The following is a 25,286-nucleotide window of genomic DNA, read 5'->3' on the forward strand; positions in this document are numbered from 1 at the left end:
TTTATTGATGTATGGTTTATTAGAATAGGACAATATTGTATATTTTTCAGAATTGCGAATTTATATAACGCAATTTTGACTATTTCTTAGAATTAGGAGTTAATTTTTCAGAATTGATGAATAAATAAGCTTCCCATTGATGTATGGTTTGTTAGAATAGGACAATATTATATATTTTTCAGAACTGCAAATTTATATCATGCAATTCTGACTTTATTTATTAGAATTGTGACTTTATTTTTCAGAAATGATGAATAAATAAGCTTTCCATTGATGTATGGTTTGTTAGAATAGGACAATATTATATATTTTTCAGAACTGAAAATTTATATCATGCAATTCTGACTTTATTTCTCAGAATTAGGAGTTTATTTTTCAAAATCGATGAATAAATAAGCTTTCCATTTATATATGGTTTGTTAGGATAAGACAATATTTGGCTGAGATACAACTATTTGAAAATTAGAATTTTAGGGTGCAAAAAAAAAAAAATCTAAATATTGATAAAATCACCTTTAAAGTTGTCCAAATTAAGTTCTTAGCAAAGCATATTACTAATCAGACATTACGTTTTGATATATTTATGGTAGGAAATCTACTAAATATCTTCATGGAACATCTTTACTTTATATCCTAATGATATTCGGCTTAAAAGAAAAATGGATAATTTTGACCCATACAATGTATTTTTGGCTATTGTTACAATTTTGTGTTACAGGGTCACACTTCTATTGTTTAATCCAAGGTAAGATATTCTACAGATGAACATTGAGGTTATTAGGAGTGATGCAACAATCTTCTTACCTTTCTGAATCCAAAATGTGTCACTTTCACAGGTTTGAAGACTTTCCTTCTAAGGTGGCTGTCAAGACAAGTCGTTTTTAGTTTCATTTTCAAATAATGCGATCGCAAGTTAATTTTACGCAAGTATAAACCTCGTGCTAAAAAGCCTGTCAGTTGACGTTTTTGTTCGGACGTTCGCGCGCTTTTTATTCAAGCAGGGCGCGCCGGGATTCTGAGAGAAAGTGGCGGGAATTTCTGAGGTAAGTTTTCGCGAATATTAAATATGTGATTCATGCCGTAGATTTTAAAATAAAATACAATATCGTGACAACATAATATTAATCTGTAGGTTATTTATAAGAAGACAAAAAAAAATGAGTTGGATCGTCGTAGACAGAAGTGTGTGCTTTTCGTCTCTCCATCGTTCGCGCTCACACGATAAGTGTGAGATTACTATTAAGTGAAAACGTCTGTGCAAAAACCAATTACAACTGATGACATGATTTGTTTTCAGTTGAAAGTAAAGAGAAAGCAAGATCAAGTAATATAATTTTCTTTAGATATATGTTACTGGACCACAAACCAATCATAAGGTATATTTGTAGCAATAGCCAAAAATACAATTTATGGGTCAAAATGATCGATTTTTTAAATGCCAAAAATCATTAGGATATTAAGTAAAGATATTTTGTACATTTCCTACTGTAAATATATTAAAATTATTATTTTTTTATTAGTAATATGCATTGCTAAGAACTTTATTTGGGCAACTTTAAAGGCGATTTTCTCAATATCTAGATTTTTTTTTTTTTTTGAACCCTCAGATTCCAGATTTTTAAAAAGTTGTATCTTGGCCAAATATTGTCCTATCTTAAATCATACATCAATGGAAAGATTATTTATTCATCAATTCTGAAAAATAAATTAGTTACAATTCTGAGAAATAGAGTCAGAGTAGTGTAATATAAATTTGCAATTCGGAAAAATAAACTCCCAATACTGAAAAAAATAGTCGCAATGTATTAATAGTCGCAATAAATTGTATATAAATTCACAATTCTGTCTTTTTTTCTCAGAATCGTATGATATAAATTTGCAGTTCTGAGAAACAAAGTCACAATTCTAAGAAAAAAGTTGCAATTCTGAGAAATAAAGTCAGAATTGCACAATATAAATTCGCAATTCGAACACTGGAAACACTCACTTATGAGTTAAGTCAGAATTGTGAGACATAAACTAGCAATTCTGAGAACATATTACTCTTATAACTCACAATTGCATGTTTATATCTCACAATTCTGAAAAAAGGCAAAATTGTGTGAAAAAAAAAACAATTGCAAGTCAGAATTGTGAGTTTTTGACTTTCGCAACTGAGTTTATATCGCAATTCTGACTTTTATAATTTGCAATTGCAAGTTGTATCACAAAATTCTGATTAAAAAAAAAGGTCAGAACTTGCAATTTCAAGTTTATATCACAGAATTCTAAGAAAAAAAGTCAGAAAATGTGAAATACGTTTTTTTTTGTTTTTTTCTGTTTTGGTGGTCCAGGGTCTCGCATATAAAGTTTAAGAAACAAATCAAACGGAACACATCTTAAGATATGGTTAAAAGTCTTTTTATTGGTTACAATATCAGTGTATGGCAGCATTATCACCATGTTACTTTACAAATACCAAAAAAGTTGAGAAACGAAATGTTATTAAAAATGAATATTTGAAAATATGGCACTGTGAAAGTACACAAGGCACCACACTCCTGGTTTTAGCGGCTCAAAAAGAAAAAACAAAACGATTGAAGCATACAAATCGAGCCAAACGTATATCATGAATACTTAAAATATTGGGGTACTTCTTACATCATACTGTACTGTGATACTATACTGCTCTTTTTGTTTTGTTGCAGAGTTTGAGTGGTTTGAAAATAACAACGTCATCCATGCTTTTCAGCTAATCCAGATCCAACCACTCAAACTTGAACATCTTCATGATTAAAACTACAAAAAGAATCACTGATTGGCAATCCTGCGACCTCTACAGTACCAACAATAGAAATCTGACCCAAATCCTAACCAATACTAAGAATACCAGCAGACGAAATTCCTGTTTAAAAGTTACTTCTAAATGAGACATTACCATATCCCTTTTCACAGTTAATCATCAAAAAACTCAAAACATACAAACCAAAAATCAATTCCTTTATGTAGCAGGGCTTTAATTTATGCTAAAAAGCATCTTCATACTGTAAAAAGGACTTAATACATTGAGTTTTAATACCTCAAAATAATTTCAAGCTGCTTTCCGATTCCCTTTATACTGCACGAAAAGGCAAAGTAAAAGAGATTTGAAATGGTTTTCACAGTTACATGAGGTGTTAAGAGCATTAATGGCACAAATAGCAATTTTTAAATCAGAATTGTTAAGCTCGTTACTGATTCGCATCTGAAACCAGCACCAATCTGGCAACCGCAAACAAACACAGGCATATTGTCCAAACCGACGGCACTTAATTGTTCTGTGAATCAAGAGCAACCATATTTAAGCCAAATATAGTCAATTATATGTGTGTGTTTAATTATCCTGACCAGGTAGTGTTCTTCATTTCCACCTGTTTACAAGCTGAAACTGAGGGGTTGCCAAATAACTTCAGTTTTAGCACTCCAAATGAACACCAACAAAGTAAATATACCGTTTTTAATAGCTTCAATCTGTAACACTGCGATTTTAATTTTGAGGACGGTTTGTGGCCATTTCTAATCTTAAAAAAAAAAAGACAAAAACGAGTGTTATGAATTAATTCAAAGCACCGAGAATGAGAATTTATATACTAGGATAAGTCCCGTTTTGATCGCTAGTATTTAAGGCTAAAGTTCAATTATGAATTTCGAAAACAAGGCGTCGAAATGCTTCGAATTAAACATTCAATCTCAAGGCTGCGAGAAAATTCAGTGCCTTCTTTCTAAACCCCTTCAAGCACCAATAAATGATGATTGATTGATTTAGTGGCGTGTACAAACATAACAAACGAACAAGGTTATCTGCACGATAACTGTAATACAGACTTGTTTGCAATGTTTCATCTAGTTTAGCGTTGTTTTCTATGTACAACAAAGGAAAAAACAAAATACAAAAAAAGTGAAAGATTAATAAAAATGTCATGGGCCAATGATCAACTAGAAAAATATATACATGAACACTATGTATGTATATACTATATGGTATATACATACACGTAATGCTGTACATATATACCATATCTATATTCATATACATGTATATTTACATATTACACAATGACACTTTAATAATCTCTTCCTATAATTCCTGTGGCCGGCAGTGATGATTGGCTTCTCCACGGGATTCAACTACATACTGAAAATCATGTGTAATAACTGGAATACAGAGGAACTGCTGCTGCGGAAAGACGGAGAAATGGGGTCGAGACGGGAGCGGGGGATTTTAATAGCGCTCTCAGTTCCAGATCCGAAGGAAACTGTCCCATGATCCTGTGGCCACAGCCATCCCGTCATCATTTACTCCTAAACAGCTCACCCTGTTGTCGTGACCGGCCAGGACACCTGGAGAAAGACAGAGGGCCATGTAGATTATCATAATGAAGGGCAAAAGCAAATAAATACATTTATAAAATATTCAAGAAAATACCAAAAAAAAAAAAAGTATATTATACTATAAGTTAAAATAAATAAAATAAAAATAATAATAATAATAATAATAATAATAATAAAAAGGTTACAAAATGAAATGATAAAATGAACAATAAAATTATCAAAAATAAAAATGAGTACAAATAAATCATTAAAAGTATCAAACAAAAAATAAAATATATACAGTACAGACCAAAAGTTTGGACGCACCTTCTCATTTAAAGAGTTTTCTTTATTTTCATGACTATGAAAATTGTAGATTCACACTGAAGGCAGCAAAACTATGAATTAACACATGTGGAATTATATTTAATTCTATATATGTGACCCAGGACCACAAAACCAGTCATAAGGTTAAATTTGACAAAACTGAGATATATACATCATATGAAAGCTCAATAAATAAACTTTCTATTGATGTATGGTTTGTTAGGATAGGACAATATTTGGCTGAGATACATCTATTTGAAAATCTGGAATCTGAGGATGCAAAAAAATCAGAATACTGAGAAAATCACCTTTAAAGTTGTCCAAATTAAGTTCTTAATGCATATTACTAATCAAAAATTACATTTTGATAGGTTTACAGTAGGAATTTTACAAAAAATCTTAATGTAACATGATCTTTACTTAATTTCCTAATGATTTTTGACATAAAAGAAAAATCTATAATTTTGACTCATACAATGTATTTTCGGCTATTGCTACAAACATACCCCAGCGACTTAAGACTGGTTTTGTGCTCCAGGGTCACATATGTACTATATATACTTCTGCACAACACAACTGATGGTCCCAACCCCATTTATAAGGCAAGAAATCCCACTTATTAAACCTGACAGGGCACACCTGTGAAGTGAAGACCATTTCAGGTGACTACCTCTTGAAGCTCATCAAGAGAATGCCAAAAGTGTGCAAAGCAGTAATCAAAGCAAAAGGTGGCTACTTTGAAGAACCTAGAATATGACATATTTTCAGTTGTTTCACACTTTTTTGTTATGTATATAATTCCACATGTGTTAATTCATAGTTTTGATGCCTTCAGTGTGAATCTACAACTTTGGTTCAAAGGTGTGTCCAAATTTTTGGTCTGTACTGTATATAAAAATAAAAGTAATCAAAAATAAAATAAATACATAAAAATAATAATAATTAAATAATATAAAAAAAATAGGCTAACAAAAATAAATATATAATATGTAATAAATTAATAATAAAAAAATAGAAAAAGTAGTAATAAGATAATCAAACTGTAAATAATACAATTAAAAGCAAACAATATAAAAAAATAAATAAGAATAGTAATAAAATTTAAAAAATATAATACAATGCAAACAATATAAAAACCTAAAATAAACCATAATAAAATAATAAAACACTCAAAATAAAAACATTAAGTAATAAGGTAATCAAACTGTAAATAATAAATTTCTCATAGCAAACAATAAAAAATATATATAAATCAAATAAAAAATATTTTTTTTTAAAAAGCACTAAGGTAAATCACATAATAAAAACTAAAAGCAAACAATATAAAAAAAAAAAAGAAATCAAATAATAAAAATAATTATTAAAATGCTCAAATTTTTAATAAGATAATCAAACTATAAATAGAAGTAAAAGCAAACTAAATAAACAAAAATAAAAGAATAAAAAAACAATGCAAACAATCTAAAAAATAAAATAAAAAACTCGAAATAAAATGATAAAAATCACTGAAAAAACAAGTAATAAGGTAATGAAACTATATATACACTATATATAATTCAAGGCAAACAATATAAAAAAAAAACCAAGAAAAATAAATTAAATTATAAAAGAAATAAACAATGTATAAAAAATATAAAGTAAACAATAAAATCAGTTATGAATGAAAACATAAATTCTAAATAAAATATGCACAAACCACCTCGAACCAAAGCACACTGAAGAATGAAAAATGTTTAGCTCCTACCTGCACGTTCGCCTTTTAATGTGTCCCAGACGTTGCAGTTAAAGTCGTCATATCCGGCCAGCAGGAGGCGTCCGCTCTTGGAGAAGGCCACGGAGGTGATACCGCAGATGATGTTGTCGTGAGAATACATCATGAGCTCCTGATCCGCGCGCAGGTCGAACAGCCTGCAGGTGGCGTCGTCCGAACCCGTCGTGAAGGCATTTCCATTCGGAAAGAACTGCGAGAGCAAACGACCCAACTCAATACAACTGCCAATGCAGAGGAGCTTCCAGAACACAACTCAAATGGCTAGCTTGATCGGAACACTTACGCAGACGGCATTTATATCGGAGACGTGGCCGGTGAAGGACTGCCTGCACATCCCGTCTCTGATGTCCCACAGTTTGGCAGACGCGTCGCAGGCTCCTGACACGAACGTCTTTGAGTCGGGGCTGACCGACAAGCTCATGACGTCCCCCGTGTGTCCTGTGAAACTGGTGGTCTGCTGGCCCGTCTCAATGTCCCACAATGCACTGCAGCCAAGGAGAAAAAGTTAAGCACATTGAAAATGCTTTTAATTCAAAGTAAACATGAAATAATACCTATGATGTGTTTAGCATTGCAATAATTCTTGTAGCGACAGTAGAGCATGTTGATTGCAAAGTCAAGGTTGTGGGTTCGAATCCCTGGGAATGCATGAGCTAATAACATATATACCTGTCTTTTTGGATTTGAATAAAAGAAAATAAATGAAGGATAAAAAAAAAAAATACAATCAAAAAATAAATTGAATAAAATTGAAATGATAAAAAAAAAAAAAGAAAAAAAAAAGTAGTAAATGAATACAAAATAAATGCAAGATGCTTTGACTAAGTGTCTGGCAAATGCATAAATGTGGAAAAATGTATGTACAATATGTGCATGCCAAATAAATGTATAAAATAAAAAATAAAAAATGCAAATGCAAAATGCTTTGACTAAGTGTCTGGCAAATGCATAAATGTGAAAATATTACAATATGTGCATGCCAAATAAATGTATAAAATAAAATAAAGATTAAATTAAATTACATTTAATTAATTTTAATTCAAATGCAAGATGCTTTGACTAAGTGTCTGGCAAATGCATAAATGTGAAAAAATTAAAGTGCAATATGTGCATGCCAAATAAATGTATAAAATAAAATAAAGCATCTTGCATTTGTATTTATTTATTTTGACTAAGTGTCTGATAAATGCATAAATGAGGAAAAATTAAAGTACAATATGTGCATGCCAAATAAATGTATAAAATAAAAAAAAGATTAAATTAAATTACATTTAATTAAATTTAATTAAATTTAATTCAAATGCAAGATGCTTTGACTAAGTGTCTGGCAAATGCATAAATGAGGAAAAATTACAGTACAATATATGCATGTCAAATAAATGTACAAAATAAAATAAAATGATTAAATTAAATTAAATTAAATTAAATTGCAAGATGCTTTGACTAAGTGTCTGGTAAATGCATAAATGTGGAAAAATTCAAGTACAATATGTGCATGCCAAATAAATGTATAAAATAAAAAAGCATCTTGCATTTGTATTTATTTATTTTTAACTAAGTGTCTGATAAATGCATAAATGTGGAAAAATTAAAGTAAAACGTACATGGCAAATAAATGCATAAAATAAAATGACAAATAAATACAAATGCAAGATGCTTTGACAAAGTGTCTGAAATATAATAAATTGAATAAATGTGGAAACAATTAAGTACAGTATGTACATGCCAAATAAATGTAAAATAAATAAATAAACAACATATGCCTTGACATACTATTACTAGAAAATATTTAGTTTAATTATTGCCATTGTGAGCATTATATTATTATTGTATGCGACATTAACTCACCATGTGGTGTCACCAGAGCTGGTGATGATCTGATTGTCATCAAGAAAACGACAGCAAGACAGATAGCCTACAGAATCATTCATAAAATAAATGTAAAAAAAAAAAATATGCATTTCATTAATTACATATTGTATGAAAAGCAATCAAGAAAAAAATAGTTTTGGAGCAGGGTTTCCCAAGCTGAGGTTTGGAAGTTAGCTAAGGTAATAATATTTAGTTAATTAAATCATCAAAATGTCAAACTGAACTTTATTATTATATATTACACTTACATGGAATAATTGGATAATTTTAAAAGAAGCCTTTTCTGCTCACCAAGGCTGCATTTATTTGATTTAAAATACAGTAAAAACATTAATATTCTGGATTATTATTACAAGTTAAAATAAGGATTTTCTATTTAAATACATTTCATAATGATGCAAAAGCTGGATTTTTGTAAATAAATGAATAAAAAAACGTATTCCAAACGTCCAGCAATTGATAGAATATTATTATTAATATTACTTTGTAACATCAATCTCAACATTAGAATAAAAATGTAAAAATACAACACTTGATTCTGTTTACTGGTATAAACCTAGAATTAGAGAACCGTGAACATGCAAGTGTGATGTTATATTACTGAGAAACTAACTTTATTAAAAAAAAATCATTTAATATTTTGGGCTGAAGTGGTTCGGCTGATTTGGGAAACCCTGTTTTAGATAAGCAATATTTCTACCTGTGTGTCCAGCCAGTTCTCGGTTGACCCTGACGTTGCCCTCGCGGGTTTTAAGGCTGTAGGTGGAGCAGATGTTGTCCAGGCCTCCGCAGGCCACGTAGTTCCCCGACGGGGCGTAGGCACAGGTCATGACCCAAGAGGAGCGCAGAGGAATAGCGTGCATCTGCCGGACAGAGGTAAAAACATACAGCATGCTTCAGTAATTTAATAACCTAAAGCTGAAGATAAAGAGAACAACTGACAATAAGACTGGACTACACTGTTTGTTCATCAGATTTGGAGAAATGTGTCATTCCGTCACTTTCTCACCACTGGATCCTCTGGAGTGAATGGGTGCCGTCAGAATGAGCGTCCAAAACAGCGGATTAAAACATCACAATAATCCACATCACTTCAGTCCATCAGTTCACATCTTGAGAAGTCAAAAGTCCATAATCCATAATAATGCTTTCTCCAGGGATATGCCACATATGTGACCCTGGACCACAAAACCAGTCTTAAGTCGCTGGGGCATATTTGTAGCGATAGCCAAAAATACATTGTATGGGTCAAAATTATTGATTTTTATTTTATGTCAAAAATCATTAGGAAATTAAGTAAAGATCATGTTCCATAAAGATTTTTTGTAAAATTCCTACTGTAAACCTATCCAAATGTAATTTTTGATTAGTAATATGCATTGTTAAGAACTTAATTTGGACAACTTTAAAGGTGATTTTCTCAGTTTTTTGATTTTTTTGCACCCTCAGATTCTAGATTTTCAAATAGATGTATCTCAGCCAAATATTGTCCTATCCTAACAAATCATACATCAATAGAAAGCTTATTTATTGAGCGCTCTAATGATGTATACATCTCAGTTTTGTAAAATTTTACCTTATGACTGGTTTTGTGGTCCAGGGTCACATATTTGTTTAGAGCTGTTTAGGCTTGTAAACTGAGCTTGATCTGTGCAGATTTTTCTCCTGATTCAGACCAGAACACTTTTTCACCGGAGGAAGTGTTATTATGGACTCTTATTTTAGTTAAAAACGTCTTGGTGGATTTGTTGCAGCTTTTGGTTTCTCAAGATGTTAACTGATGGACTGGAGTGGAGTGGTGTGGATTATTTGTGATGTTTTTATCAGCTATTTTCGGACTCCCGTTCTGACGGCACCCATTCACCGCAAAGGATCCACTGGTGAGCAGTGGTGTAATGTCAAGAAGTAATAATACTTCATTACAGTACTTAAGTAATTTTTGGGAGTATCCGTACTTTACTTAAATTTTTATTCTTCAGCCTACTTTTACTCCACTACATTTCCTACGTAAAATGTGTACTTTTACTCCGAAGCATATTCGTTACTTACTACAAAATAGTCAGAAGTCAGGATCTCAGTTAGAATTATGAGATGTAAACTTACAACTGTGAGAAATAAGTTTTCTTAATTTTGCAAAACTGTATGAAAAAAAATTCTCACAAAAGTATTGCCTTTTATATTGCCTTTCCCTCAAAAAAATGTTGCATTTGCATTGAAATTTAGTTTTCTTTCACCTCTTTATTTCTGTCACAAAAGTTTTTGTGAGCAAACAAAGTTTATAAACTCATAATTGCGAGATAAAATTCACAATTCTGACTTTTTCTCGCAAATGCAAGTTTGTATCTCGCAATTCTGACTTTTTTTCCAGAATTGCGTGATACAAACTCAATTCTGATTTTTTTTTTTTTTTTATATTGGGTGATATAAACTTACAATTGTGAGAAATAAAGTCAGAATTGCGAGATATAAAATCAGAATTCTGACCTTTTTTTTCAGAAATTGATGATATAAACTCACAATTTTGGGAAATAATTTCTCACAAATGCAAGTTTGTATCTCGCAATTCTGACTTTTTTTCTCCAAACTGGCTGATATAAACTCACAATTGTGAGAAATAAAGTCAGAATTGCAATAAAAAAACTTTTTTTTCGGAAAAATGAATGATATAAACTCGCAATTGCATTTGCATTTGCTTGTACTTTTACTTTCAATACTTAAGTACAAGTATTTTTTAAATCTTAAAGTACTGAAGTACAATAAATATCACAAACTATAAGACTTTTACTCAAGTAATATTCTAAACGGTGACTTCAACTTCTACTAAAGTCATTTTCTGGTAAGATATCTGAACTTTTACTTAAGTATGGCTTTCAGGGACTTTATACACCACTGCTGGTGGGCAAGTGATGAAATGACACATTATTACAAATCTGATAAAGAAAACAAACTCATCTACATGCCTGAGTGTGAGCAAATCTTCAGCAAATTTGAGCTATTCTTGGATAAGGGGTGAACTATTCCTAAAGGGGAGACACTGCAGGCCACTTTTTTCATGCACCTGTCAAGTTTGAGATTTTAGGCTTTTTGGTGTTTCATAACGTGTTTTTTCAGACTAGCGGAAAAGGAAACATCCAAAACACACTGTTAAGTGTTTCTTTTATAGCACTTTATTTGTGTCAATAGATTTCAATTACAATCCATATTTTTAAATGCTGTTTTCTCAAAATGAGTTCCTAGACTGAGCCATAAATCTCCACTTCAGTAGCACTTACACACACCAAACTTTACATTTATATTCTTGTCTATATCCTGAAGGTTTTTACAGAGGGATTTCTTCATATATCATTTGCTTTATTTTATACATTTTATCCCCCCCCCCCCCAAAAAAAACTGTAAAAAATTGCGTTTTTTGCCTGTTCAACATATTTTCAGAATTGAGTGACAAAATGAGACCCAAAATTCCCTCTGTAAAAACCTTTGACTCTAATATGTCAAAAAAATTAAGAACTTTTGAAACTGACAACTGAAACTTGTACTAGAAATGTATGCAAATTAGTGCATAGTTCATTAAATTATGCCTCATTTGCATATTAAAACATAACATTTTAGAAAACTTGTAATACAAAAAATGTTTGCAATTATCAATGCAATCAATCAACTGAGTAAGTAAGGTGATAACTATTACTTTAATTTTTTTTTACCCTATACACCTGCAGTGTTTCACCTTAAAGAGCGATTTTAACCTGATTCAGCCCATTTTTCTGTATAAATTAATGCATTTAAGTTGAGTCGTGATGCTACCTAACATTTTCAATGTAAATAATCTAGTATCTCTTTACCTTGTTGGTCGTATAACCATCCCATATGATCAGTTTTCCATCTTGGGAGGCACTGACGAGTAACCTGAAGAAAAAATGCAAAGAAATTATAAATATATCCACACTGCAGCCTATCCACTTTTCAATCAACGAAATGTAATTAATACGGGACACAGATGGGATTTGAGCAGCATGGTGGGAAAGGCCTTATTACAGCTCCACGGAAAACGAACACCAGGGTCCCGAGCGTTAGTTCATGTAATATTAATCACACAGTTGAAAGGAAACCAACCCAGAGTGTTTAAAGCAGGGGGTTTTTTTGTATATAAAACCAATGGTGAGGGTTAGGGAGCTTCCAATCAAACACACACCTGGAGTCGCTGCCCCAGTGCATGGCGTAGATTTTGGCGAGATGACCTCTGAGCGTGCGTCTCGTTCTCATCTGTATCCGCCCCACTGAGTCCAGGCTCGCTGTCATCTGCCACATGAGGCCAAAACAGCAAGAGATTAAAGATCGCATTAGAGATCCTTTCTAGACCAATGTGAAGAGCTGCCATCGGTACAGTAAGCAAACTCAGCATCATCTTCGATAGCATTTCATGTGCGCTAAGCACATTTACAAAACATTTTCTTAAAATTCAATAATAATGCAGGGGGAAAAAATTATTTGATGTCTGTAGATGGACTACTTAATATCTATTAAATGACTAGTTTAAAAATATCAAATGCAAATCACAAAACAATATATATACACTACCAAAGGTTGTGTTGAACAGTAAGATTTTAATGTTTTTAAAGAAGTCTTATTTGATCCCAAGTACAGCAAGAACAGTAAAAATGTGAAATATTTTTACTATTTAAAATGGCTGTTTTCTATTTGAATATGTTTTAAGATGTAATTAATTCCTGTGATCAAAGCTGACATTTTAGTATCATTACTCCAGTCTTTAGTGTCACATGATCCTTTGGAAAATCATTCTAATATTTTGATTTGTTGCTTAAAAACATTATTATTATTGTTGAAAACAGCTGTCTTGATTTGTTCAGGTTTCTTTGATAAATATAAGGTTCAAAAACAAAGCATTTATCTGAAATGGAAATCTTTTGTAACATTATAAATGTCTTTATCATCACTTTTGATCAATTTAAAGCATCCTTGCTAAATAGAAATATAGTATAGTAGTCTTACTGTTCAAAAAGTTTTGATTGGTAGAGTATGTGAAAAAAAAAAAATTAAGAGACCACTTGAAAATATGTTTTATTCTATAAAAGAAAAACGCTGTAATTGAGAGCATTTTGGGGGCATAAAATTACAATTTCTGAAAACAACAAACATTTTCACTTTTTTTATGATTGAAAATCAGGCTTTTTCCAACAAATATTGAAAAGTCTTCTGAAGTTAAAACACCAATATTATGTCTAAAAATGAACATAAACGTCTGAAAACATGGCATCTTTTATAATATTTTGGCCAATTGTCACTTTATGCAAAAAATAAAAAAGCTCTAAATGACAATTTTTACTTAAAATTTGGAAGAAATGTCATCAGTAGTTTACAGAATAAAACAAATCAATTTTACATAAATACATAACTATAAATACAAATTTTTCGAATAGTCCTTTATTGTTTTCAGCAAAAAAAAAAAAAAAAAAAAAAAAAAAAAAAAAATTATATATATATATATATATTTCAGACAGAAACCAATATTTTTCTTACCCCATTGTCAGATTATTTTGCTTGTTTTAAGCAAAAATGCACTTAATTTTGACTTCTCTAGATTTAAGAATTTTTAGATATTTTGGCTGGAAACAAGACAAAAAAAATCTAAGAAAAGCATTTTTTGCAGTGAGTGAAGTTTTGTTTTTAAAACCAAAAATGTAAATGTGTTGTTAAACCAAACTCTAAAAAGGTGTGGAAAATGTTCTCCATTTAATATCAAAGAATAAATATTTATACATCAAGTTTATGTTTTAATAACAAAAAGAAGTCCATCAAACTGTGAAGTACGTTCATGCTTGAGCAAAACAGGACTATTTTTGGTATCAGCGGCTCAAAATTAGTAAAAAACGACTACTGGATTAATGATTTTTGTTTCGTATCTGCAAAAGTAAAACATAGATATTATTTTGTCTAAAAATGAATATAAACACGTCTGAAAACATGGCATCTTTTGTGTTATTTTGTCCAATTTTAATTTTATGCAAAACAAAAAAGGCTCTAAATGACAACATTTTTATTTAAAACAAAATTAAAACAAAACTGTGTTACACTGCCAATTAAAAGTTATGAATAATTAAATTTTTAAATGTTTTAGAAAAGTCTCCCCTGCTCATCATGGCTGTATTTATTTAATCAAAAACACATTAAAATTGTGACAAATTATTACAATTTAAATGAACATTTCCCTATAAGAATATATTGCAAATCATAATTTATTCCTTTGATCAAAGCTGAATTTTTAGCACCGTTATTTTTATTTTTGGCAGAGAATTACAGTTGGCCAAATCAGGTTATTCCACCAAATATTGATTTTTTTATTTAACTCTTCTGAAGTTAAAACACTGATATAATGTCTAAAAATGAATATAAACATGTCTGAAAACATGGCATCTTTTGTTAATTTGGCCAGTTTTCATTTTATTGGTGTGGTCTCCATTTAATATCAAAAAATATACATCAAGTTTGTTTTAATAACAAAAAGAAGTCCATCAAACTGTGAAGTATGTTCGTTCTTGAGCACAACAGGACTATTTTTGGTAAAATCAGCTCAAAATGAACTACTGTTTTAATGATTTTTGTTTCGTATCTGCAAAAGTAAAACAGAGATATTATTTTGTCTAAAAATAAATATAAACACGTCTAAAAACATGGCATCTTTTGTGTTATTTTGTCCAATTTTAATTTTATGCAAAACAAAAAAGGCTCTAAATGACAACATTTTTATTTAAAACAAAATTAAAACAAAAATGTGTTACACTGCCAATTAAAAGTTATGAATAATTAATTTTTTAAATGTTTTAGAAAAGTCTCCCCTGCTCATCATGGCTGTATTTATTTAATCAAAAACACATTAAAATTGTGACAAATTATTACAATTTAAATGAACATTTCCCTATGAGAATATATTGCAAATCATAATTTATTCCTTTGATCAAAGCTGAATTTTTAGCACCATTATTTTTATTTTTGGCAGAGAATTACAGTTGGTCAAATCAGGTTATTCCACCAAATATTGATTTTTTTTTAACTCTTCTGAAGTTAAAACACTGATATAATGTCTAAAAATGAATATAAACATGTCTGAAAACATGGCATCTTTTGTGTTATTTTGACCAATTTTCATTTTATGCAAAAAAAAGGCTCTAAATGACAACATTTTTATTTAAAACAAAATTAAAACAAAAATGTGTTACACTACCAATTAAAAGTTATGAATAATTAATTTTTTAAATGTTTTAGAAAAGTCTCCCCTGCTCATCATGGCTGTATTTATTTAATCAAAAACACATTAAAATTGTGACAAATTATTACAATTTAAATGAACATTTCCCTATGAGAATATATTGCAAATCATAATTTATTCCTTTGATCAAAGCTGAATTTTTAGCACCATTATTTTTATTTTTGGCAGAGAATTACAGTTGGCCAAATCAGGTTATTCCACCAAATATTGATTTTTTTTTTAACTCTTCTGTAGTTAAAACACTGATATAATGTCTAAAAATGAATATAAACATGTCTGAAAACATGGCATATTGTGTGTTATTTTGACCAATTTTCATTTTATGCAAAAAAAAAAAAAAGGCTCTAAATGACATTTTTATTTAAAACAAAATTAAAACAAAAATGTGTTACACTGCCAATTAAAAGTTATGAATAATTAATTTTTTTAAATGTTTTAGAAAAGTCTCCCCTGCTCATCATGGCTGTATTTATTTAATCAAAAACACATTAAAATTGTGACAAATTATTACAATTTAAATGAACATTTCCCTATAAGAATATATTGCAAATCATAATTTATTCCTTTGATCAAAGCTGAATTTTTAGCCCCATTATTTTTATTTTTGGCAGAGAATTACAGTTGGCCAAATCAGGTTATTCCACCAAATATTGATTTTTTTTTAACTCTTCTGAAGTTAAAACACTGATATAATGTCTAAAAATGAATATAAACATGTCTGAAAACATGGCATCTTTTGTTAATTTGGCCAGTTTTCATTTTATTGGTGTGGTCTCCATTTAATATCAAAACACATACATCAAGTTTGTTTTAATAACAAAAAGAAGTCCATCAAACTGGTTCGTTCTTGAGCACAACAGGACTATTCTTGGTAAAATCAACTCAAAATGAACTACTGTTTTAAAGATGATTTTTATTCCGTACCTGCGAAAGTGTGGAGTCACTGCAGGCTTTTCTAGCATCCTGAAAAACAACAACAAATGCAATTCATTTCATTGCCAAACTAAAATAAACATGGTTGTCCTCTCAAGAGAACACTTCCTTTTGTTGCATGTCAGTCCAAACACAATCACACTTACCCGGATCTGGTTGCGAAGCTGTTCCGCTTCCTGTCGCAACTGTTCCAACTCACTCATTGTTCCTGTTTGACCGGCACCTGAGACGACAACGTGCTGGACCTGCGATCACACATCATGCAATGACATTATTCTTACATGAAATCCCTCAAAATGCAGTCACAAATGCACCAGCTTCCTTTCCGGCAGCTTTAATTACATGCACAGACTGATCTGAGAGCAGTGGGAAACGACGCTGAGCTCAAAGGGTCTTCAAAACGCCGCCGACTGCTGCCAAATGCCACCCATATGTTCGCTGACCTTTCCGTCAAATCAGGCGTCCGTCCGCGTCTCTGATCTTTTGCTCACCTTTGATTGCATACGAATGTGTTAAATAGTTACAAAATGTATTACAAAGTCAAACGGCGTCTGTGAGTTTACAGTAATATGTTTATTATCTTTCATACTAAGGATGTCACCTGGAGTTTAGTTACGATCAATACAACTTACAATCTTTTAGTTTGTGTCAATCAGTTGGAAGCAAAAGTCAAAATTAAATCAGATGAAATTACACTCAATTTCTAATAGGAATAACATGCTATGGATGCATTTAGCAGGCTCAGCTTCATATTCCATAGCATTTTAATGTGCATTTAGCTAATTTACTCAATTTACTCAAAAGTCACAGAATTTAAGTCAACAGTTTAGAATTACGTTTTTATAAAATGTTTTAAAAACGTCTCTCCTGCTTACCATGGCTGTATTTATTTAATCAAAAATACCGTTAAAAAATGTGAAATATTATTACAATTTAAATTAACTGTTTTCTATAAGAAGATATTGCAAATTGTTAGGGCTGGGCGGTATACCTTTTCATACCGAATACCGGTGTTTTTTTTTTTAATGATATTAATTTTTCATATACCCCAATACCGGTGAGTGTGTGCGTACAAAGCGCTGGGAACACGTATGTTGACGCAAACAGAAACCGCAGCTTGCACGTGCTTGTCTGAAGCAACACATCTGAGGTGTGGACGTATTTCAGTATATCTGAGAAAGACCCAGGGTTAGCGATTTGCAAAACTTGTAATGCCGAAATTTCAAGAGGGGGTGTGTCTGCAGTGATGACTAGAGCAGAGATAGGCGCATTGTGCGCAGACAGATGTAGCTTTCAGTGAGAGAAAAACAATGGCTTTACGTTGGTGTTACGTCGCAATATTTTAAAGATATGTCTTTTCTATATACTGTATTTTTTATTAATATTTATGTTTTAAAGCCAATGGATATCACACAAGCAACGTGGAAACTGATCAATACGTTAAAGTGAAAGTAAAAACTGACTTTCAGCATCGGATGTGCATTCTTTCAGACAATGAGAGACGATTATACTTCATATGCTGATATTAATTTAGTCCCTTAATATTTTTCTTGTGCCCCGAACATGGTGGGAAAAAAAATAAAAAAGAAACGTATTTTGTGTAAGGTTTGTTTTTGAAAGTCTTAAATAAAGCTCTTAATTTTCATTGATGACTGCAGTGTTATTAGGGGGTTATGAAAGTCATAATTATGATTTCAGGTGGTCTAAAATGTGGGGACTGAAAGACAAGAATTGCGATGAAACTTCAAAAGGCTGTCCATTGAATAAATATGAGCGCTGCACGTTTCAAAATCATTTGTTGCGCTACTTTGTATACTACCATTCTGACAGCGCCTCCTGCTGGAAGAGAAACGCGTAGACTTGTAAATGTGAACTTGTGAAGAATGCACAATAAAGTGTTGTGTATTTTGACTGCAAATCATGAATTCTGATTTCTTCACCTCATTACAATTATGAGTGCCACTGTCACTTCTTTGTGAACAACAGCATTTTGTGAGACCATTCAAACCTGGGTTAATACTAGTCCGGTCAATGTAAGCCAATATACTGCAGTAATTAGTCTCTAATTTATTAGGAAATGTGGTTAACACCTAGTCATGCATGAAAAAAAAAAAAAAAATACCGTCATATACCGTGATACCGTATAATTTTGAAAAATACCGTGATATAAATTTTTGGTCATACCGCCCAGCTCTACAAATTGTAATTTATTCCTGTGATAAAAGAAGAATTTTCAGCGCCACTTTTTTTTTTTTTTAATTTGGAAGAAATGTCATCAGTAGTTTACAAAATAAAACAAAAATAAGTTTTACATAAATGTAACTAAAATGTAAACGTATTTAATTAAAAATACAGTAAAAATTTTGAAATATTACAATTTAAACCATTTCTATGAGAAAATATTGCAAATCGTAATTTATTCCTGTTACCATTATTTATTTATTTTTTATTTATTTATAAGTCTGATAATATTTTCAAATTTTAAATAGAAATAGTCATTTAGAGCATTTTTGGGGACAGAAAATTACACTTGGTCAAAATAACAAATGTTTTCATTTGTTGTGATTGAAAATCAGGGTTATTCCACCAAATATAGATTTTTTTAAACTCTTAAAACAGATATTGTTTTGTCTAAAAATGAATATAAACATGTCTGAAAACACAGCATATTGTGTGTTATTTTGACCAATTGTAATTTTTTTTATGCAAAAGTAGTTTACAAAATAAAACAAAAATGTTTCACATAAACACATGTAAACATTAAAAATTTTTTTTTTTTTTTTAAGTTTTAGAAACATCTCTCCTGCTCACCATGGCTGTATTTAATCAAAAATACATTAAAATTGTGAAATAATATTAAAAATTAAAATGAACATTTCTCTATAAGAAAATATTGCAAATCATAATTTATTTCTGCCATCAAATCTGAATTTTTCTGAAAATTATAATTGGTATAAATAAGTAAAAATAATTTTAAAAATAACAAATGTTTTCATTTGCTGTGATCAAAAATCAGGTTATTCCACCAAATATATTTTTTTAACTCTTCTGAAGTTAAAACATAGAAATTATTTGTCTTGTTTTATGCAACAAAAAAAAGCTCTAAATGACATAAATTATTTAAAATTTGGAAGAAATGTCATCAGCAGTTTACAAAATAAAACAAAAATACGTACATAAACTTTTTTTTTTTACACTAGTTATAAGTTTAATAATGTTTTCATTTGTTGTAATCGAAAATCAGGGTTATTCCACCAAAGAACTAAGTTAAAACATAGATATTTTGTTTAAACTGAACACAAATGTCTGAAAACATGGCATATTGTTATTTTGACCAACTGTAATTAAACCCTCTAAATAATATTTTCATTTAAAATTAAAAAAAAAAAAAAAATGTTTTTACATAAACGCATAACTAAAATGTAAAAATAATTTTTTGACACTCCAGGTAAATGTTTAAAAAAGTTAAAAGTAGAATAATTAAAAAAAAAACAATTAAGTTTCACAAACATATCACCTGCTCACCATGGCTGTATTTATTTAATCAAAAATACATTAAAATTGCGAAATATTACAATTTAAATGAACTTTTTCTAGAAGAAAATATTGCAAAATGTAATTTATTCCTGCAATCAATCAAACCTGAATTTTCACCTTCATTATTTGTATTTATTTTTTGAGAGCAGAAAATTACAGTTGGTCAAAATAGCAAATGTTTTTATTTGTTGTGATTGAAAATCAGAGTTATTCCACTAAATATTGATTTTTTTTTTTTGCTTTGTTAAAACAGATATTCTTTTGTCTAAAGACGAATACAAACATGTCTGAAAATATGGCATCTTTTGTGTTATTTTGACCAATTGTCATTTTATGCAAAAAAGCTCTAAAATGGTAATATTTATTACTGTTATACCACCAAATATATTTTTTTAACTCTTCTAAAGTAAAAAAAAAAAAAGATATTTTGTCTAAAAAATAAAAATGTTATTTTGACCAATTGTCAAAAAAGTAAATAAAAAATTGTGAAATATTATTACAATTTAAATTAACTGTTTTCTATGAGAAAATATCACAAAATGTAATTTATTCCTGTAATCAAACCTGAATTTTTAGCATCATCACTCTAGTCTTCAGTGACATGATTTTTCAAAAACAGCCAATACCACATGGTTATTAAAAACTAAGACATTTTCCACTGAATTTTCAATAAAAATATCCATATCATGATATAAAATTACTCATACCATGATGTAAGTTATTGGTCATCCTGCCCAGCCACTACCAGACAGCAACACCCTTCATATTTTTAATACCAACTATCAAAATAAACTTAAGCAATGGGGGAAACGTTTAACAATACACCTGCTTATGTTTCGGTTTGGCCTTGATGTAATGCTGGATGATTTTACAAGTGATTAGAGACTGAAAATGTTTCCTGAAAGTGTTAACTTTGTGGCTAGGACTGTCTGGAATAATATAAGCCCCTTATGATTTAGTGCAATGACGTAATCTAACAATAAACGTCTATTTTAGGCCAAGGTTTCTCAAAGTAGCTTTATTTTTGCTGCTGAAAAAGATGAAAAGCTAATAATTACGTACATTACAAAAACATAAAATGAAAAATACTTTAAAAATTAAAACAATAAAAATAAAACGCTTTCTAAAAAAGATGATATATGTAACCCTGGACCGCAAAACATGGGTATATTTGTAGCAATAGCCAAAAATACATTGTATGCGTCAAAAATTATGTTTTATGCCAACAAACCATACATCAATGGAAACTTATTTATTCAGAGAAATTCAAGAAATTAACCTTAAGACTGGTTTTGTGGTCCAGGGTCACATATTTTATGTTTCCCTGCATTAGACAACCCTAAACATGATATTATTATCTTAAAATTTCAGAGATGCCAAAAAAAAAAAAACACTATTGTGAATCCTGTATTAAGCCAATCTATTTTAGTGTCTGCTGAAGTGTCGCTCAAATGAATTCTTGTGCAAAAATAAAATAAATCAGCTCTGAAATCTTGATTGAAAACATTCACATAAACAGAGAAATTCAACTTAAGTATCTGAGATGCATAAATGAGAACCTTTTTTTTTTTTTTTTAGTTAGAAAACTGTTAGAAAGCAATTCCAGGAAGCATTATTTATATATTTGTAGCAATAGTCAAAAATACATTGTATGGGTCAAGATTATCGATTTTTCTTTTATGCCAAAAATCATTGGGATATTAAGTAAAGATCATGTTCCATGAAGATATTTTCTGAATTTCCTACCGTAAATACACCAAAACTTAATTTTTGATTAGTAATATGCATTGCTAAAAACTTAATTTGGACAACTTTAAAGGCTATTTTTTCAATATTTCGATTTTTTTTTTGCACCCTCAGATTCTAGATTTTCAAATAGATGTATCTCAGCCAAATATCGCCCTATCCTAACAAACCATACATCAATTGAAAGCTTATTTATTCAGAGAAATTCAAGAAATTGACCCTAAGACATGTTTTGTGGTCCAGGGTCACATATTTTACATTTACCTGCATCAGACAACCCTGAACATGTGAATATTCTGTTAATTCTTTTAAATAATATCTTAAAATTTCAGAAAAGATGTTTAAAAAAAAAAAAAAAAAAAATGTGGATCCTGTATTACACCAATATATTTTAGTGTCTGTTGAATGTGTCGCTCAAATGGACTACTGTGCAAAAATCAAATACTAAATCAGCTCTGAAAAATTGATTGAAAACATCCACAAAAACAGGTATTTCAACACAAGTCAGAGAAATTCAACCTAAGTTTCTGAGATGCATGAATGAGAACCAGTGTGCTTTTATTTAGTTAGAAAACTGTTAGAAAAGCAATTCCAGGAAGCATTGTTGTTGTTTATTTGCTTGTTTGGAAGAGGAACTCAATGATATTAAAACAATAAAATCTAACACAATAAATACTGCAATTAACCAGCAATATTTAAGATTATTGCATCAGAGGACTGTATCAAAAGTATCATATGTGACCCTGGACCACAAAACGAGTCTTAAGTAGAATTTTTCTTTTATGCCAAAAATCATTAGGATATTAAGGGAAAGATCATGTTCCATTAAGATATTTTCTAAACTTCCTACTGTAAATATATCAAAACTTAATTTTTGATTAGTAATATGTATTGCTAAGAACTTAATTTGGACAAATTCAATATTTTGATTTTCCCAGATTTCAGATTTTCAAATAGTTGTATCTCAGCCAAATTTTGTCCTATACTAACAAACCATACATCAATGAAAAGCTTATTTACTCAGCTGGTTTTGATTGGTTTTGTAATCCAGTGTCACATATGGGGCCCTAAATATCAAATGAATTCAAGCTGGCACCTAAACTTCTAGGTGAATCAAAACAGACTCTGAGATTTTAGCAAGGTAAAGCGAAAGTAAAACCATCAGCTTCAGCTCAAACAATCTCAGCTATTGGCATTCTTCGCTAAATATGATTTTAAAATAAATTCTCTTAACTTAGCTGGAAGATATAACGTCTAAACCGAATTACGTGCAGTGTGCATTCACATTTGATCTAAATAAGACTTTGATTCAAAAACAGCAGTTCGTGTTTACTACAGTCTCTTGAGATTATGTGTGGATCAAGGGCACAATATGATCACCAAAGTGAGATTTTAACCTATAATCTTTCATTTATCACCCAAACAATTTTCCACCTAAACAAACTACTTATTTTGATGATTAACCCGCGTCAGGAAACACTTAACAGGTTCCAACAGTTGGAGTTGAGACTGAACTCTCAGACTGACTGTGTTTATCGGGCCTCCTGTTGCCTCTTCACTTTTAACCATCACTAGCAGATTATAATTTACCTAATTAGCTACTAAATCGACATTCAAGGCATTATTGCCCCTAAAAATTGTGAAAACAAGTTCGTCGGGGTGAATAAACCACCCAACTGGAGCGTTTACGACCTTTTTACAAGCAGGAAATAGCCGAGAAAAGAGAAACACGGCGGACGATTGTTTTTTCCCCTCACCTGATCAGGCTGGTTTGGGCAAATTCCGCTTCTTTTCAGATCCTTCGCATGTTGATAAGCTCAGAGATAAATTTTAAAGCGGTACAATTAATTACAAGTCAATTTTAAAGACATTTAAAGGGCCACGCAGCCCCTCACGCGAGCTGAGAGTCAATTTTCGCCAGCAATCTCGTTACCACACCCATAAGGGAACCGGGAACATGGCAACAGGCGCGGCGGAGGGGTGAACGGACAAACACTGCGTGTCTAAAAGAGACTAAAATCACTGTTTCAAAGCACAGACGCGATTTATATAAACTATAAATTGAGTAACTACAATATACCTGCACATTAAGTGCTTTTGCCTGAATAGAGTGAGAATGTTAGTTGTTAACGCGAATGGGTTCACCTATAAATGAATGGTACGGTCCGTCCGCTGCCTCAACAAAGCGCCTGTAGGAGAAACAGGAAACGTATCCGCTACGTGTTTGCGTCTCACAGGGAAAATTACATTGTTTTGTCGTGGTAAAAGTTGCATTTTAGCTTTTAAATGCTCGGAAACATTCATACGTTGGTCTATTTTAAAACTGGAGTATTATTGAGATTATTCTGCGACTTTATTGACATGCATTGTACTATGGATCAAAAGTGTATCGTAATTATGTGAACTGTAATATACAGTAGGGTTGCACGATTTCGAGGGAAAGACTAAGATTTTTCTGAGAGAATAAATTGCTATTTTATGTACTATTAAATAGATTGATATTTAAAATGCTATTTAAAATGCTGTGCTTGTTTGCAGAAAATGCCAGATTTGGATAAAATCGTCTGATTTTTGTCAGTATGGCTATTAAATAATAATAAAAACAACAACAATATTAATAAAAATGAATACAAATATTGAAACTACAAAATAAAAATATATTAAGAAATATTAATATTCGACTAAGGCTATTAATATTAATATTCTGCCCAAAATAATAATGAATAAAAATTTTAGAATTACAAAAAAAAAAAAAAAAATAATAATAATAATATTAATGTAGGACAGTGGCTGGACCCATTTTTGTCATTATATCAATATGGCTATAAAAAATAATAATAATTATTATTATTTTCATAATTATAAATTATATAATAATTGTTGTGATATTAAATATAATAAATAAACTAAATAAAGACAAAACAAGAAATATTACTATTGGACAGGGCCTGCACAAATTGGACAAAATCAATATCAATATGGCTATAAAATAATATGTATAATAATAATAATAATTATTATTATTATTATTATTATTAAATACAAATATTAAAATACTAAATAAAATTACTTTACTAAGAATGCACAATATGTGCAAAATGTTGTGATTATATTAATATGGCTATAAATAATAATAATAATAATAATAATATATAAAAAATATAAAATTACTAAATAAAAACAAAACAAGAAATGTTACTATTGGAGAGGGCCTGAACAAAAATTTATGTCAAAAATGACAAAAATGTTGTCATTTTATCAATATGGATATAAAATAATATTATTGATAATAATAATAATTATTATTATTATTATTACATAGAAATATTGAAACTATAAAATAAAAATAGATTAAGAAATATTAATATTGGACTAAGGCTGCACAAAATGTTGTGATTATATTAAGATGGATATAAATAATAATAATAATTAATCAATAAAAAAAATAGAATTACTGAAGAATCACAAAACTAGAAATATTATTATTGG

General features: G+C 30.2%; 1 protein-coding gene across 1 annotated transcript; it reads right to left on the reverse strand.

Annotated features, from left to right (window-relative positions):
- Positions 1–2,405: 2,405 nt before the first annotated feature.
- On the reverse strand, positions 2,406–23,741 carry LOC141293290 (guanine nucleotide-binding protein G(I)/G(S)/G(T) subunit beta-1-like). Its single transcript, XM_073825312.1, has 10 exons — positions 23,555–23,741; positions 16,661–16,759; positions 16,506–16,544; positions 12,489–12,595; positions 12,139–12,202; positions 9,000–9,162; positions 8,276–8,342; positions 6,711–6,912; positions 6,401–6,617; positions 2,406–4,359 (listed from the first exon to the last, which is right to left on the reverse strand). The coding sequence occupies exons 2-10, from the start codon at positions 16,715–16,717 to the stop codon at positions 4,253–4,255; spliced, it is 1,023 nt and encodes a 340-aa protein (XP_073681413.1). The 5' UTR covers positions 16,718–16,759; positions 23,555–23,741; the 3' UTR covers positions 2,406–4,252.
- Positions 23,742–25,286: the final 1,545 nt, after the last annotated feature.

Source organism: Garra rufa, chromosome 20 (genome assembly GCF_049309525.1).
Source record: "Garra rufa chromosome 20, GarRuf1.0, whole genome shotgun sequence".
NCBI lineage: Eukaryota > Metazoa > Chordata > Actinopteri > Cypriniformes > Cyprinidae > Garra > Garra rufa.

Coding starts and splice junctions, on each gene's coding strand:
- LOC141293290 (XM_073825312.1), bottom strand. CDS start 16,717: ATGAGTGAGTTGGAACAGTTGCGACAGGAAGCGGAACAGCTTCGCAAC. Junction 16,545..16,660: donor AGCTTCGCAACCAGATCCGG/GTAAGTGTGATT, acceptor GTTGTTTTTCAG/GATGCTAGAAAAGCCTGCAG. Junction 8,343..8,999: donor AGAACTGGCTGGACACACAG/GTAGAAATATTG, acceptor ATGATTCTGTAG/GCTATCTGTCTTGCTGTCGT.